This window comes from Pteropus vampyrus, unplaced genomic scaffold (assembly GCF_000151845.1).
Source record: "Pteropus vampyrus isolate Shadow unplaced genomic scaffold, Pvam_2.0 Scaffold76, whole genome shotgun sequence".
Taxonomy (NCBI): Eukaryota; Metazoa; Chordata; class Mammalia; order Chiroptera; family Pteropodidae; genus Pteropus; species Pteropus vampyrus.
Genome location: NW_011888857.1, coordinates 6,016,994 through 6,030,018, shown reverse-complemented (window position 1 = coordinate 6,030,018; position 13,025 = coordinate 6,016,994). Strand labels below are relative to the sequence as shown.

General features: G+C 35.3%; 1 protein-coding gene across 4 annotated transcripts in view; it reads left to right on the top strand.

The window, feature by feature from the left end:
• LUZP2 (leucine zipper protein 2) overlaps positions 1–13,025 on the top strand; it is a 415,565-nt gene that overhangs the window by 196,342 nt on the left and 206,198 nt on the right. For 2 of the 4 annotated variants that reach the window (XM_011362583.2, XM_023532080.1), the window contains exons 3-4: positions 3,756–3,826; positions 8,666–8,747. In XM_011362583.2, the coding sequence (XP_011360885.1) occupies positions 3,756–3,826; positions 8,666–8,747 (153 nt within the window). The remainder of the gene's footprint in view (positions 1–3,755; positions 3,827–8,665; positions 8,748–13,025) is intronic. The other 2 variants (XM_023532082.1, XM_023532081.1) reach the window with 1 other exon arrangement.

The window sequence follows — 13,025 nt, the reverse complement described above, 5'->3', positions numbered from 1 at the left end:
CCTAAAATCGGCAAATGCCTTAGAAAGGAGAGAGTCATCTGTAAACATGTGTTAACATTCAGTGAAATCTCAATCAAAAACCAAGACGAGATTTATATATGATGAGAAGAATTTTCTGAAATATCTGATAATATCTTTTAATATTTGACTTAGACATTGTATTTATTGAGTATATACTGTATACTAAAACTTTGGCTGTTTTATAGAATTTAAATTTCATAATATACGTATGAGGTAGATACTATTTAACATGATTTTTTTTGTTACACCTGAGGAATCATGCTTCGAAAAGATGAGTTATTTTGATATCACAAGGGAAGCCATATATGAAATGCAAGCAATCTTGCTACAAAGACTGTTTATTAGTTTTTGCACTGAACCATGTTTCTGAACCATTTGGAGTCACTGTTGTCTTTGGCTTTCTATTGCCATGAGGATGAGGATGATGATAACAGTGATGATGGTGACGGTGGCAGTAATCCATACCGCTTATGGAACATGGTCAATGTCTTGTGTTAGGTATTCTTTCTACAATTTTATTTAATTTTCACGTAATGGCTATGCTGTGGTTATTATCGGTTTCATTTTTTATATGAGAAAACAGAGTTAGACAAAAGTTAAGAAACTATCAAGAGCACAGAGTTAGGCAGCAGAGCTGCTTTTTAAACCTAATGCCCAAGCTCTTATTCCAAAAGTTTTGTTACATCTCGAGAACATAAAAATTAGAGCGAAAAAAAAAATTATTCACATTCCAATAGACCACAGAGACCACTAGCAGGATAATTGTGCAGGAATAAAAGTATTATGATAGAAGTATTTGCAGAACATTGGGGAAGCACTAACTAGGATGAAAAAGAAAGTACAGCGATTTCCACAGGAATCTGATGCCTGAGGTGCCACCTTATCATTAAGGAGAAATTCACCAGTTACAAGAGGCTGCAAAGAATATTCAAGACAATTGCATCTTCTTAGAGGTATGGCACACATGGCACTTTGAGAATATTTCAAGCATACGGTGAAATGACTATGAGTGGTGAGTGTTAACAATATTCTCAGGACACTCAGTTTCTCTGTACCAGTAGCCTAAATTAAGATACCTAATTACAGTTTAGAAAATTGCTTGAAAAAAATGTGTAATTTCATGGAGTTACATTTTTTGAAAGGGTAACAATTCCACCAATAAATGTAGTTGCAATTTTTAAGATGTCTCTTGTTTATTTTGTGCCAGCCATTGTGCAAGGTGGTTTTTATTTCGTATCTTATTAAACCTTCCTAACAACCTCTTCACAAAATTAAGATGATAAGATCATTCGTCTAATCATTCTAGGTTTCAAACACATAGTGAATAATAATATAGTTGTACATATTTTTTTCGAAAGGACTTCATGAAATAGAAGGTTTAAAGTCTTGTTTATCTCTGTAATCATAGCACCTGACTGGGATACAGGTCAATCAACAAACATTATGTTGATTCATTAGTAGGTTTGTCGACTTTTGGTATCCTTAAAAGAACCAAGAGTATTTTCCTAGATGTATACTCTGGATATTTCCCTGGATATTTCTGGGGAAATAATAGTCAAGTACCTCCAGTTCTTCTAATGAGATAAGCCTTGCTGATCCCCATGTGTATATCTACCTTTTTCATTTCTGCATCGCATGTATTTTTTTTTTTTTTAATTTCTTGAGGACAATCCTCTGCCTTCTTTATCTTGGTTTCCTTTAAAATGTCCAGAGTATAGCATATGGTCAATAAATGAATAAGCGTATTTTTATTGTACTTTTCATCAAGTGGTTTTTTACACATCTATTATCCCCTTTGAGTTTCCCATTAACTGTCTAAAGTAGGTTCTTCAAAAAAAAACATATTTCAAAAACAGGAATAAAGAATGGTAATAACTACATTCCTATCAACACATACCTCAAATGGAAAAGAATTAAGTGCTCCAACCAAAAGATAGAGTGGCTGAATGGATAAGAAAAGCAATACCCCTACATATCCTACCTACAAGAGACTCACTTTGGATTAAAAGACACACACAGACTAAAAGGAAGGGGATGGAAAAAGATATTGCCTTGATGGACCTAGTGGGTCCATCGCATGATTTCACATACATGTGAAATCTAAAGTACAAAATTAACAAATACCAGATGGGAGGAGGGTTGAGGGGACAAAAAAAGAGGCAAAGGGATTAAGAGGTATGAATGGATAGTTGCAGAATGGACATGGAGATGTAAAGCATAGCATGGGGAAGATAGTAGTAATGTTGTAATAAATATGTAAGGAGGAAGAGGTGTACTAGATTTAGTGGGGTGATCACTTTACGAGTTATGTGGATCTCTGATCACTATGCTATACAACTGAAACTGGGATATTATTGTATGCCAACTATCAGGGGAAAAAAAACTCATTGAATTGTACAAGGTAAATACAAGCAACTAATTCTCTATTATATTTCAAAAAGACAGAAAAAAATAAAGTAGCTCTTCAAAATTCTCATTCCTGTTTCTCACATAAGGAAGTCAAAAGACAGATTTTGTGACCTGTGTGAGGTCATAGTGCACAAAGTGCACCATGATGCACTTTGAACTGTAAATATTAGGATTGGTGACTTTTCCCCACTGTAATTACTTGTTCTGCTTGTGTGTGTGTGTGTGTGTGTGTGTTTTATATGAAATTACTCTTTCCAAATAAGCAGAGCAGCTTTTATTGGCAGTTTCCTAATAATGACCTCAGTCAGTCATTTAGGGAAGAAGTTTTTTGTATGAAGTTCAGTCCATCACATTCCTATCAGAGTGCTTATCGAAAATTGTGTTTTTAGCATTAGATTGGAAAATTTGTGAAGGCAGACACCGTGCCTTTGCATGAGACTTGGTATAATTTATGACAAATATTTGTTAAATTAATATTAAGTAAATAAAATGCTTTGCTATTCTTGCTATTATCAATTCCTTACCTGTCACAGATTCTCTTCCTATAAACACTATCACTGCCTTTCAGTTTCCATTTTTAATACCAAGAAAATAGTTTACCCTGTTAAAAATAGTTTATTGAGTATAAATAAGAAAGTTCTTAGGGAAGGCATAATGGAACAGATTCTCTAATGAGAAAACACAGTGGACTTTTCTGTTTTAATTCATAGTCTATGAATGCTGAATTTGACAGAGTAAATAAACACTAATGACTTTGGTGGTATTGTTTTTAACTTAATACAATGTCTGTGCAATTTCATCATTTTTTATGACCTTAGTTCTTCTGTGTATTCTAATGTACATAAATAATAAAAAGATAAGACCCAACAGGTAAATGCTTTTTGGCTGCTTTGATCTTGAATTGTATTGTTACTTAGCTTATTTAGGGATGCCTTTTATGTCCCCTTGTATTTGTAGAAATCATGCCAGAGCTGGTTTGACATGCCTGCAGAGAACACAGTAAAACTTCCAACAAAGAGCAGAAAATATATTTTATATTCACTTATTAAAAGACGTAGATATTTGGAGAGCATGTTTCTATCCATCAAACCTCTAAAGACCCAGACTCAGCTCTTTCTCCTTCTCCTGCTGTGTAGTACACACACTACCTGGTATCGTAAGTTTCTGAGTGCATCCTTAGAACCGTGAGGGCCATCATGGCCTCATCTGCACATTATTGTTTCAGGGCATAAATACGGTCACACCAAAGGCCAGAGAGATGAAAGTCAAGTGAGCCTCAATTTATCACTTGAATAAGACTTCCTTTTCCCCTTTTTTCTTATCAGTCTTTGAAAAATGAAGAGAAATCGGCCAAAACTAATGTTCAGACTCTTCTAGAAATAAGTCAGAAACAAAGGTAAGACTGTGTTTTCTTTTTATTTTCTCAGTTCTTTTTTTTTCCATAGTGCCAAACTCCATTCAGAAATTTCACAAGAATCACTTCATTCTAAATGCCATACATTTTTTTTATCTTCTTACTTACACTTGAATATATGAGACTAAAACGTTTACACACATATGTAGTCTTTTCTCACCATTCTGTATCTTCTCTAATATTCTTGCCTCTTGACTTAGAAAGCTCTCATTAGCATATATTTGGATTGCATTTATGACATGTTAAAAATATCAAGACCAGAGTCCTATAGTGAATATTTTTATTATTAAAATAAAATTATTATTTCTTGAATATGAAATTCTTTTTCAATCCAATATTAAAAAGAGCTTATATAATTTTAAATTATATCATTGGTTTGAAATTAGCCACCTATGCTCGATATTACACAACTATTTGTGGTTCATTGAATTAGTGTTGGAGAATTACAAACGGCATTTTGAATAGGCATGACTAGTCAAAATAGATAAAGAGACACTGAAAACTATTACTTTTTACAAAGCATTCCATGGTGGGATAGGATAATAAACAAAAATATACAAATAGAAGTGACCTCTGCATGTGCGGCACCGCCGAGAGAATTGCAGTGACTAAGACAGAGGAAATCAGGGAAGAACAGAAAATTAATCTGTATACATAGACTAGAGATAAAAACTTTTAAAGATTGGAGGGAACCTATTTTAGGTAGCTCTACAGGAGGATGATATAAATTAAAGAAGTATTTTAGGTAGATTATTCTAAAAACATTGTGCAGGACATAAAGAAAGAGACATAGACCAAGTGAAGGGAAAATGGCTTAGGGATGAGTACAGGGAGAACGCAGCAGTGAGGACCATGGAGTGACAGTGCAATAAAGTCTGCCTTTTCTCACTGAAGGAGAGACACAGATGAGGCGATGGGCTTATACATGATATTGATAAGAAAAAGCCTATTCCTTTAGTTTGCTGATATTGTCATAAATTATCATTGGCTGTTTCTACATGACACACGAAATACCCAGGCAAACCAGGAAAAAATGTGGTTGGGTTTATTAAGAATTTCTTAATCATCATTTATACATTTGGTACATATACAGACTACCAAGTGATGGACCAAGTCTTTCAGTGAAAGAATTACATGGACTAGATATTTTGGTATTGTGATTTCAAAGTTTTATCCAAAATTAGAAAACTTGTTTAAAATACATAGCTTGTATAATGTACACAAAGTCAGAATGTGAAATTCGATAAATTCTAACAATAAGTAATTTCTCAAAAGGATATGACATTTTATATATTAGTTTTTATTGTTTACTTAGAAATATATAAAAATCATAGTTTTCTGAATATGAAGATGGCTCTGTATCTTATTTCCAAAATAAGAGATAGATATTAATAAAGAGTAAAATAGAAAAATATGATTTTCGAATATAAAAAAATATTAACTGATTGCAAATTTAGAAATATTATCTGAGTCTGAAAGAGTGTAATGTGTTTTAGATACCATTTGTCTAATACACTTTGCTCTCATCAACCCTTGGTCTTCTGGAAGCCTTGCCACCCAGCCCTTTACCTGGAAAAGTAGGCCCAAGAAGTCATGCTTCTTTTATGTGACTCTGACATCACTGGCCACAGTTAATTGGCTCAGAGACAGCTACTGAAACAAAACTAAATCAATTAAAATTTCCCTCTTGGAATTATAGCCAAGAGGCAACTAATTGGTTTCTGCGTCATTGGAACTAGGCTGTAAGTTAACTCAGGGGATAAGAGGTGGCCTTATACAACTACATGGAGAGAGCAGAGAGTTCCTTTCTGCCAAGAGAGACAAAGAAAGGAGTGTGTATGTGCATGTGAATGTTTTGTATGTGTGTATGGGGGAACGGACTGGAGAGAGAGAGAGAGAGAGAGAAAGAGTTGTGTTGACTCTTGAGTGTTACCATTTCAGAAGTATTTAGACAGAGGAGTCTCCACAGAGAGTTTTAAACCTTACTATGCTAGGAGTGAGAGTGTGTAACCACATCCACATAATAGAGACTCTGGGGGATAGAAGAGTATCCTAAAGTACCTGAAAGACTGTCTTGAGAAAAGATAATAAAGCATTTTATTCTTTATAGTGGTTGGAGGGTAGAGATACCTAAAAGGCAGTTTTGGACTATGTGTACTAACAGGTTTTAAAATATAATATTCTCTAAAAATAAACAAATGGTTGGGGGTAGTAGCAAGTTCTCTGTGTGATGTTATTACAATACAAACTGGAAACTATTTGAAAAAAAAAAAATCTTCCCATAGTGATTCGGGTGTGTGTTTTCTTGTTTACAATTTGGGGTGGAAGATGTGTGAAACAACTGTCTTTTAAAATTGCTATAACCATGAAATTATATGATAAAATGTACTCAACATCTGAACAACCTATCACAGATGTCACTGGAGCCATCAGTTCTTTAGAATTAAGTTTCGGTTAAGTATCAAATATGGCCCTAGAGTAGCTAGTCACAGTCTAGAAATTTCAGCTGGTGGAAAGAGCATTTTATGAGCAAGTCAGGAATCATTTCTCATAGGAATATAACTTAGCATGTCTGTGAGGCAGAAATTTGGAGGCACTTAAAGCACGAGAGCAGTGAGAATGTGCAGAAATAAGCCTGGAAGGCAGAAGGAGATGGAGCGAATCAGAAGATTAAAAAGTCCCACATCACCACTGGAAGATAGCATTTCTTACACAGAAAAAAATGTACCGAATTCTCTGCCTTCTCCAGTTTTTGTTACCAGCCTTTACAGTTTATTTTTGTCTTTCTCCCTACATTGCCTATAAATGTCAGTATGTGGGAATTTTTGAATATAGACATGTGCTCATTTTTATAAAATCTGTAATATTTTATATGTATGGATCATTTAAAAACTAAAAAAAAAATAAATACAAAATTTTCAAATCCAAAAATATTAAAATAATTATTATAAGATTTTACTATAACTTTTTATCAATTGGTAATATAAGAGTTTGATTGTATTTTGAAGATTTGAGCGTTAGGAATAGCACATAGAGCCTTCTTTCTTTTCTCTCTCTCTCTCTCTTTCTCTCTCTCACAATAAAGGTAGTATAATAACTCTCTGGAGTTTGAGCACATTAAGCTCCAGAACACAATTTTACCATTTCTCTATGTATCAGTTGTCTTTATTTAATATAATCTCGTATTTGATGCAAAGCTTATAAGAGTGCCTATTACATTGTAAGCCTACAATATATGTACATATTATCATTATATTATATTATGCCACGAATGCTCTTTGTAGAAAATATCAAAAATGATAATAGAAGTCCAAGTTTTAAATGTCCACATACAAAACAATTCTGAAAAATAAAACCTGTTTGAGGAAGAAATGAAAGCTGAGACTTAAAATCCACTTTAAGCAAAAGCGTTTTATATGCTTCACCGAAGCAAGCATAAATCGTCTAACCAAAGTGACTGTAATTATTTTGTTTTGTAATTAACTTGTTTAGATTACATTTTGCTTTGACAAAGCCCCAATCGATTCCAACAATCATACAGATTCTTATTGATATTTCTGAAATTAAAATTGGGACTTAAGATTTTCTAGAGTAAGAAATTTGAGCCATATTTAATCCCACTGGATGAAAGAACAGCTCGTGGTGATGCAGGAGGTGGTGGTCAAAGAATGAACACAGGGACCTGCAGTAGTGCTGGGAGCTGTGACAGTAATCTCATATTTATTAAGTGACTATTTCAGGCATTATACTAAGCATTTTGCATGCATTATATCATCTAAACCTCAGTACAAACCTATGAGGTAGTTCTATCGTTGCCCCCATTTTACAGATTAAAAAAAAATGAACCTGAGAGGGTACTCTCCTATCCCCTAGCCCCTATGTTGTGGTTACACACCAAGGTTCCAGAGGGAGACTTTTGGCACTAGATGGGGAATTTTAAATTAGTTTGGGTGCTGATAAGACTAGAAATGTTTTTATTTAGTAGTTGCTTTTAGTTCAAAAGAGTTTATTCCTCTAGCCAGAATCAATACACACACGCACATACTCACTGATACACTAACCCTTATCTGATAATCTGAACTTTCTGAAGTGATGGCTTAGGTGATAAAATTAAGTCACAGAAAATAATGTGATTTGTCATAAACGAGTAAACCGTTGAGAGGAATGCATATTTATGGAAATATTTATATTTTTAAGAAGTGGACAGGGTCCATATATATTTGTGAGCTTGAGACACAATGTGTATATATGTGCAGACAAGTTTTTCTTTTATTATTCCCAATAAATAAGGCATTCCTCAAGTTACAAATAAGTTTCCTTTCTCTTTGTTTTTATAAAAAAAGTGCCAGGCTTTATGAAGGGTGTCTAAAGCACAATGCTTTAGAATTAGTCAATTAAGAGAATCCAAAGGCAACAATAATTTTATCCTATCAGCAGTCTATGGTAACTTTCTCCTAACCAGCATGTTCATACTCTGGCATGCTGTCACTAAAATTAGCTTTTCAACTCTAATTATTATATTTATTTGATTTGACACATTATGCAGCTCACAGATGATTCACACAGTGGGATTCGTATAAGACACAATAGCAAGGCAATTTCCTTTAAATACAGAATGCTTTTAGTACTGGCATAGGAGAGAAAAAACCCTTATTACCAGAAGCCTGAGATACACCCTGTATGCTTAGCTGTGTCTCGATTCAATTCTAGTTATCTGTTTCCTAAATGTACGCAGAAAGCAAAACATCTTTTTGTAATGTACATAGGAAATAACAGAATTTTATTATGTCTTTCTCTCTTTTGCTCTCTATTTTCTACTAGAGAACAAATGAAGTCTCTCCAGGAGGCCCTGCAAAATCAACTTAAAGAGGCATCTGAGAAAGCAGAAAAACAACAGGCTACTGTAAGTGTGTTTCCTTTTTGTGTCCTTTGCTTTGGGGCTGGGATATTGTTAATTATTTCCTTTAAAAAAATCACTATGAAACAAAAACACATGTTAAACATAGAAATGAATATACAATGAAGAAAGTCCAGGCACCAAGATCATAAAAATATTTGGTCAGCATTTATTCCCCCCAAAATATTTTTGTTTTCTTTGATTCTTAGGGGTCTTCTAATTCCCAACCCTCATTTAAGAATAAAAAGCCAAAGGCAAGAGTGGGGCAGGAATGCTGTGTCAGGCCTCAACTTACATCAGTGGCTCTTGAATTGTGGGGTGTAACTGACCTTGAACTAAGTTAAACTGTTCAGATCCCTAAGCCACAGGCTTCATCTACTGAGTAGGAGTCTGTCAGGTGAGTCCACAGCATCTACCTATTTAATCAGTTCCACAGGTGATTCTGATATACCCCAGAGTTTAACAATCAAAATTCTTTCCAGATTTTTTCTCTTGACTCCCGCTTTTCAGTTCTCACAATATTCACCATAGGCAGGAAGGATGGTGCTCATGATAGCAGTGCTGAAAATTAGACTTGTACCTAATTGCCCTGACCCACATTATGCAACAAATGAGGACTGGATCTTTTACCTTGTTTGCAGAACTAGAATCTGTTTTAAAATATAGTATATTGAATAGAAAATTTGAGGTACAGTAAGCCCAACAGAAACAACTGTTATTAAAGAGATAGTTTATTTCTCACAGTTCTCAAGACCAGTGGTATGACATGTAACAGGAACCACAGAGGTAGGCATTGTGCTGGACTCAAGGCAGAGGGAGGCAGGGGAACTGTGGGCCTTTATTGTGGTTTATGTGGGAAGGAATGGGTGAGGCTGGGTGCCATCTTAGGATTGGCCAGAGTAAATGATGTCAGTGGGCTCTGGGGCATAGAGACTGCCCCTAGTAGTCTGGTATCTGGCCCTGGGGGTGATTAGGATGGGTGCATAGTAACCTGGAGTGTGAGCACCTGATACAAGGGGTGGCTGGGGCTGTGGGCTCTGTAATTTGTACTCTGTATTTGAAAAGCATTCCGACAGAAGGAGGAATTTTTTTCAGAGGGTTAGGGAGGGAGCAGCAATAGGGGAGACAGGAGGTTAAGATAGGATGACAAGCATATTATTGGGTTGTTCATAATGAGGCTTGTCTACATATATGTGTAAGGTAGATGTTAAAGCATCAAGTTTACAGAAGCTAGAAACATGGTTAATACAGCCTCCATCTAGGTTAATTACCTGGGATCCCAGCCCCTATATGAACTGACAGCTTGCCTTTCATTTGCAAGGTAATACTTGGATTAGAATGTGGAGTTTTGCTTCAGAAACTCAGCCCTGTCTGTCATTCGGGACATCCGCTTCCTGAAGACAGTCTTTCTAATGATGACTGTTGCCTTTCCTAGGCACGAGATTGTTTCTTGTTAATGGATTCATTGTTATCTGTTCTGCCCTCTTAGAAGGATAAGCTTGTTGGTTCTTCTCTGCCATGCCATGGCAACACTCACTGCTCACCTGCAAGGTATCCTAATGTCTGGCTCTCCAGACATCAGATGTTACATAAAAGAACAGACATACTTTCAGCATTCAGCATGTTGCTCTTTCTCCTCCACGCCTGACCCAGATGACTAGGTGCTCCTGATTTCAATCCCATTTCTGTCTTGACCTATCACATGTAATCTGGATTGTTTCATAGCCTGGTCACAAAATGATGGTATTTAGAAAAGAATAGAAGTGTTCACACATACTGTTATCTCAGATCCTCACAATAAAACTACACTTTTTTTTTTTTTTACTGGAAATTAATGACTCAGAGAAGGTAAGTTTCTTGCTTGTTTTTACACAGCTAGTAGTTGGAAGAATCAAAGCATGAATTTATGATTATTCCAATATTTTATGCATATGGTATCTAAGATCCAGTAAGAAGAAGGTTATAACTTTTGAAAGAGTATGTTCAAAGTTAGAGTATCTATAAGTATGGGAAATGTCACAGACAAAGGATGCATAGTTGGGAAGAGAAGGAGGAAGTACGAGCTAAGTCACTGATGCCCTTATCTCAGCATGCTTGTGATGTCTTTCTTATGGCTCAACATTGAACCTTGAATGAGGGTTTCCCTCTCCCACCCCAAAATACTCTTCTAAACCAAAAACTCCCTAAGTGGATGCATACCTAGCATGCACTCCAGAATAAGATTATTCTGTTTTTAAATTCTTAGTGGGCCATCTACGAGTTCTGTGAATTTGAGCAAGCTCTTTAACTTCTGCAAGTTTCCTTATCTGCAGGATTTTGGTGATGATTCCAATTAAAATAACATACACGCTTTTTCCAAAAACATATCTAGCATGTAATATATCCAAACATTAAACTAATATCATTCCTCATTGCTCACTCCTTTTTTCAATTTCACCTCTACCACTGCTTAGCTGAGTAAATATAAGAAAGTTATTTTATATTTCTGAAGCTCTTTTATAATAAAAAGCATGTCAGTGCTATTTATATAACAGTTTATTTGGTGATCATGAGGTGATGCACACAAAGCACTGAACAGGGTGTATAATCAATTGTAAGCAACTTCAGTATTGTATTGAAGTCTTATGAGACTGCCTCCCACTCTGACTTCAGACACCAGTCACAAGCCCAGGTTATCACCTGTGCTTCTGACCTACCAGCTGCAGATTGAAGGTTCTAATAAATACTTCCTTCAATTAATTTGCTAGAGTGGCTCACAGAAGTCAAAGAAACATTTTATTTATTAGATTGCCAGTTTATTATAAAAGGCTATAACTCGGTTAACAGCAGGATGGAAGTGATGCATAGGGCAAGGTATGGAGAAAGGGCGTGGAGCTTCTATGCTCTCTGAGTGTGCCACTCTCTCTAAATCTCCATGTGGTCACCAATCCAGAAGCTCTCTGAACGCTTTCCTTTTGGATTTTTATAGAAGCTTCATTACTTAGGCATGATTGATTAAATTATTCACCATTTGGCAGTTAATTCAGCCTCCAGCCTCTCTCCCTTCCCTAAAGGTCAGAGGAATGGAACTAAAAGTTCCAACCCTCTAGTTACATGGTCGGTTCCCCTGGCAACCAGTCCCCATCCTTAGGTGCAGTCCAAAAGCACTTAGGAAATTCCAAGGTTTTAGGAGCTGTGAGTCAATAACCATGGAAAAAACAAATTTATATTTCTTATTATAAATCGTAATGTCACTATCAATTACTATGATCATGATCATTATCATCACTATTACTATTTCATCTTTTTAACAATTTAAATCCATTGATATCTACTAATATCATAGTAAGAATAATCAGGAATGAAAAAAGAATGAGTACCTGAAAAAAAGAAGATTAAAAAAAATATATATCCCTTTGTTCATGATTTAGGGTGTTCTTTTTCTTCAACTCCACTTATATTGCTATTCGAAATAGTTTGGTATTCAATGAGTTGCCAGTATCTGCTTTTAAAATCTGACCCTGAATTGTTCAAGACTGACCTGGAGTTCCCAGAAAATTAGAAACACTTTCTTTGTGGGAATCAGACATTTTACTTAGTAGTGATCAAGGTTAAACATGGCTTTATTTTTGCTGTTAGTAATAATTACTAGATAATTGAGTTGACTTTTTTGGCTTACATTCCCTTAACTGCAGACTGACTTTTCTTCTTTATATTTGCTATTGTTGTCAATTTTTAAAAATAATTTAAAAACCATGTAGGCTTATATAAATATGTATAAAGATATACATAGGTATATTTGGTGTGTATGAATGTGTGAGTGTCTGTATGTATGTAGAAAGATAGAGTCAGAGACAGAGAAAGATGGTGAGGAGAGAACCAGAATATATTTCAGCACAGGATTCTCTTATTATTATATTTTTTAGAAAATTAACTAGATATAAAAATCTTGGTATAACTAGGTGATGTGAAGTAGTATTAGAAGTATACCTCATTCTACTCTGACGTTAACAAATGTATACATGCATTCTACCATCTGGTGACAAACGTGGAAAATGTATGCATTACTACAGGGAAGGTTTATGGTAAAGAAAGAATTTCCAAATGACCAACTTCAAAGGAAGTTTTAGTGGAGCTGGCTCAGCGTGTAAATGAGAAGGGACTACCTTGGTCTTTGGTCTTTGTCATGAGGTAGAATATTTGCTGTTGGCTGGGTCAGGGCAGCAGTAGGGTGCCTAAGAGGGTAGGCTGAAGGACATCTGTAACTTCTACTCTTTTGCTTTCTCTCACTCTTCCTTTGGAGTA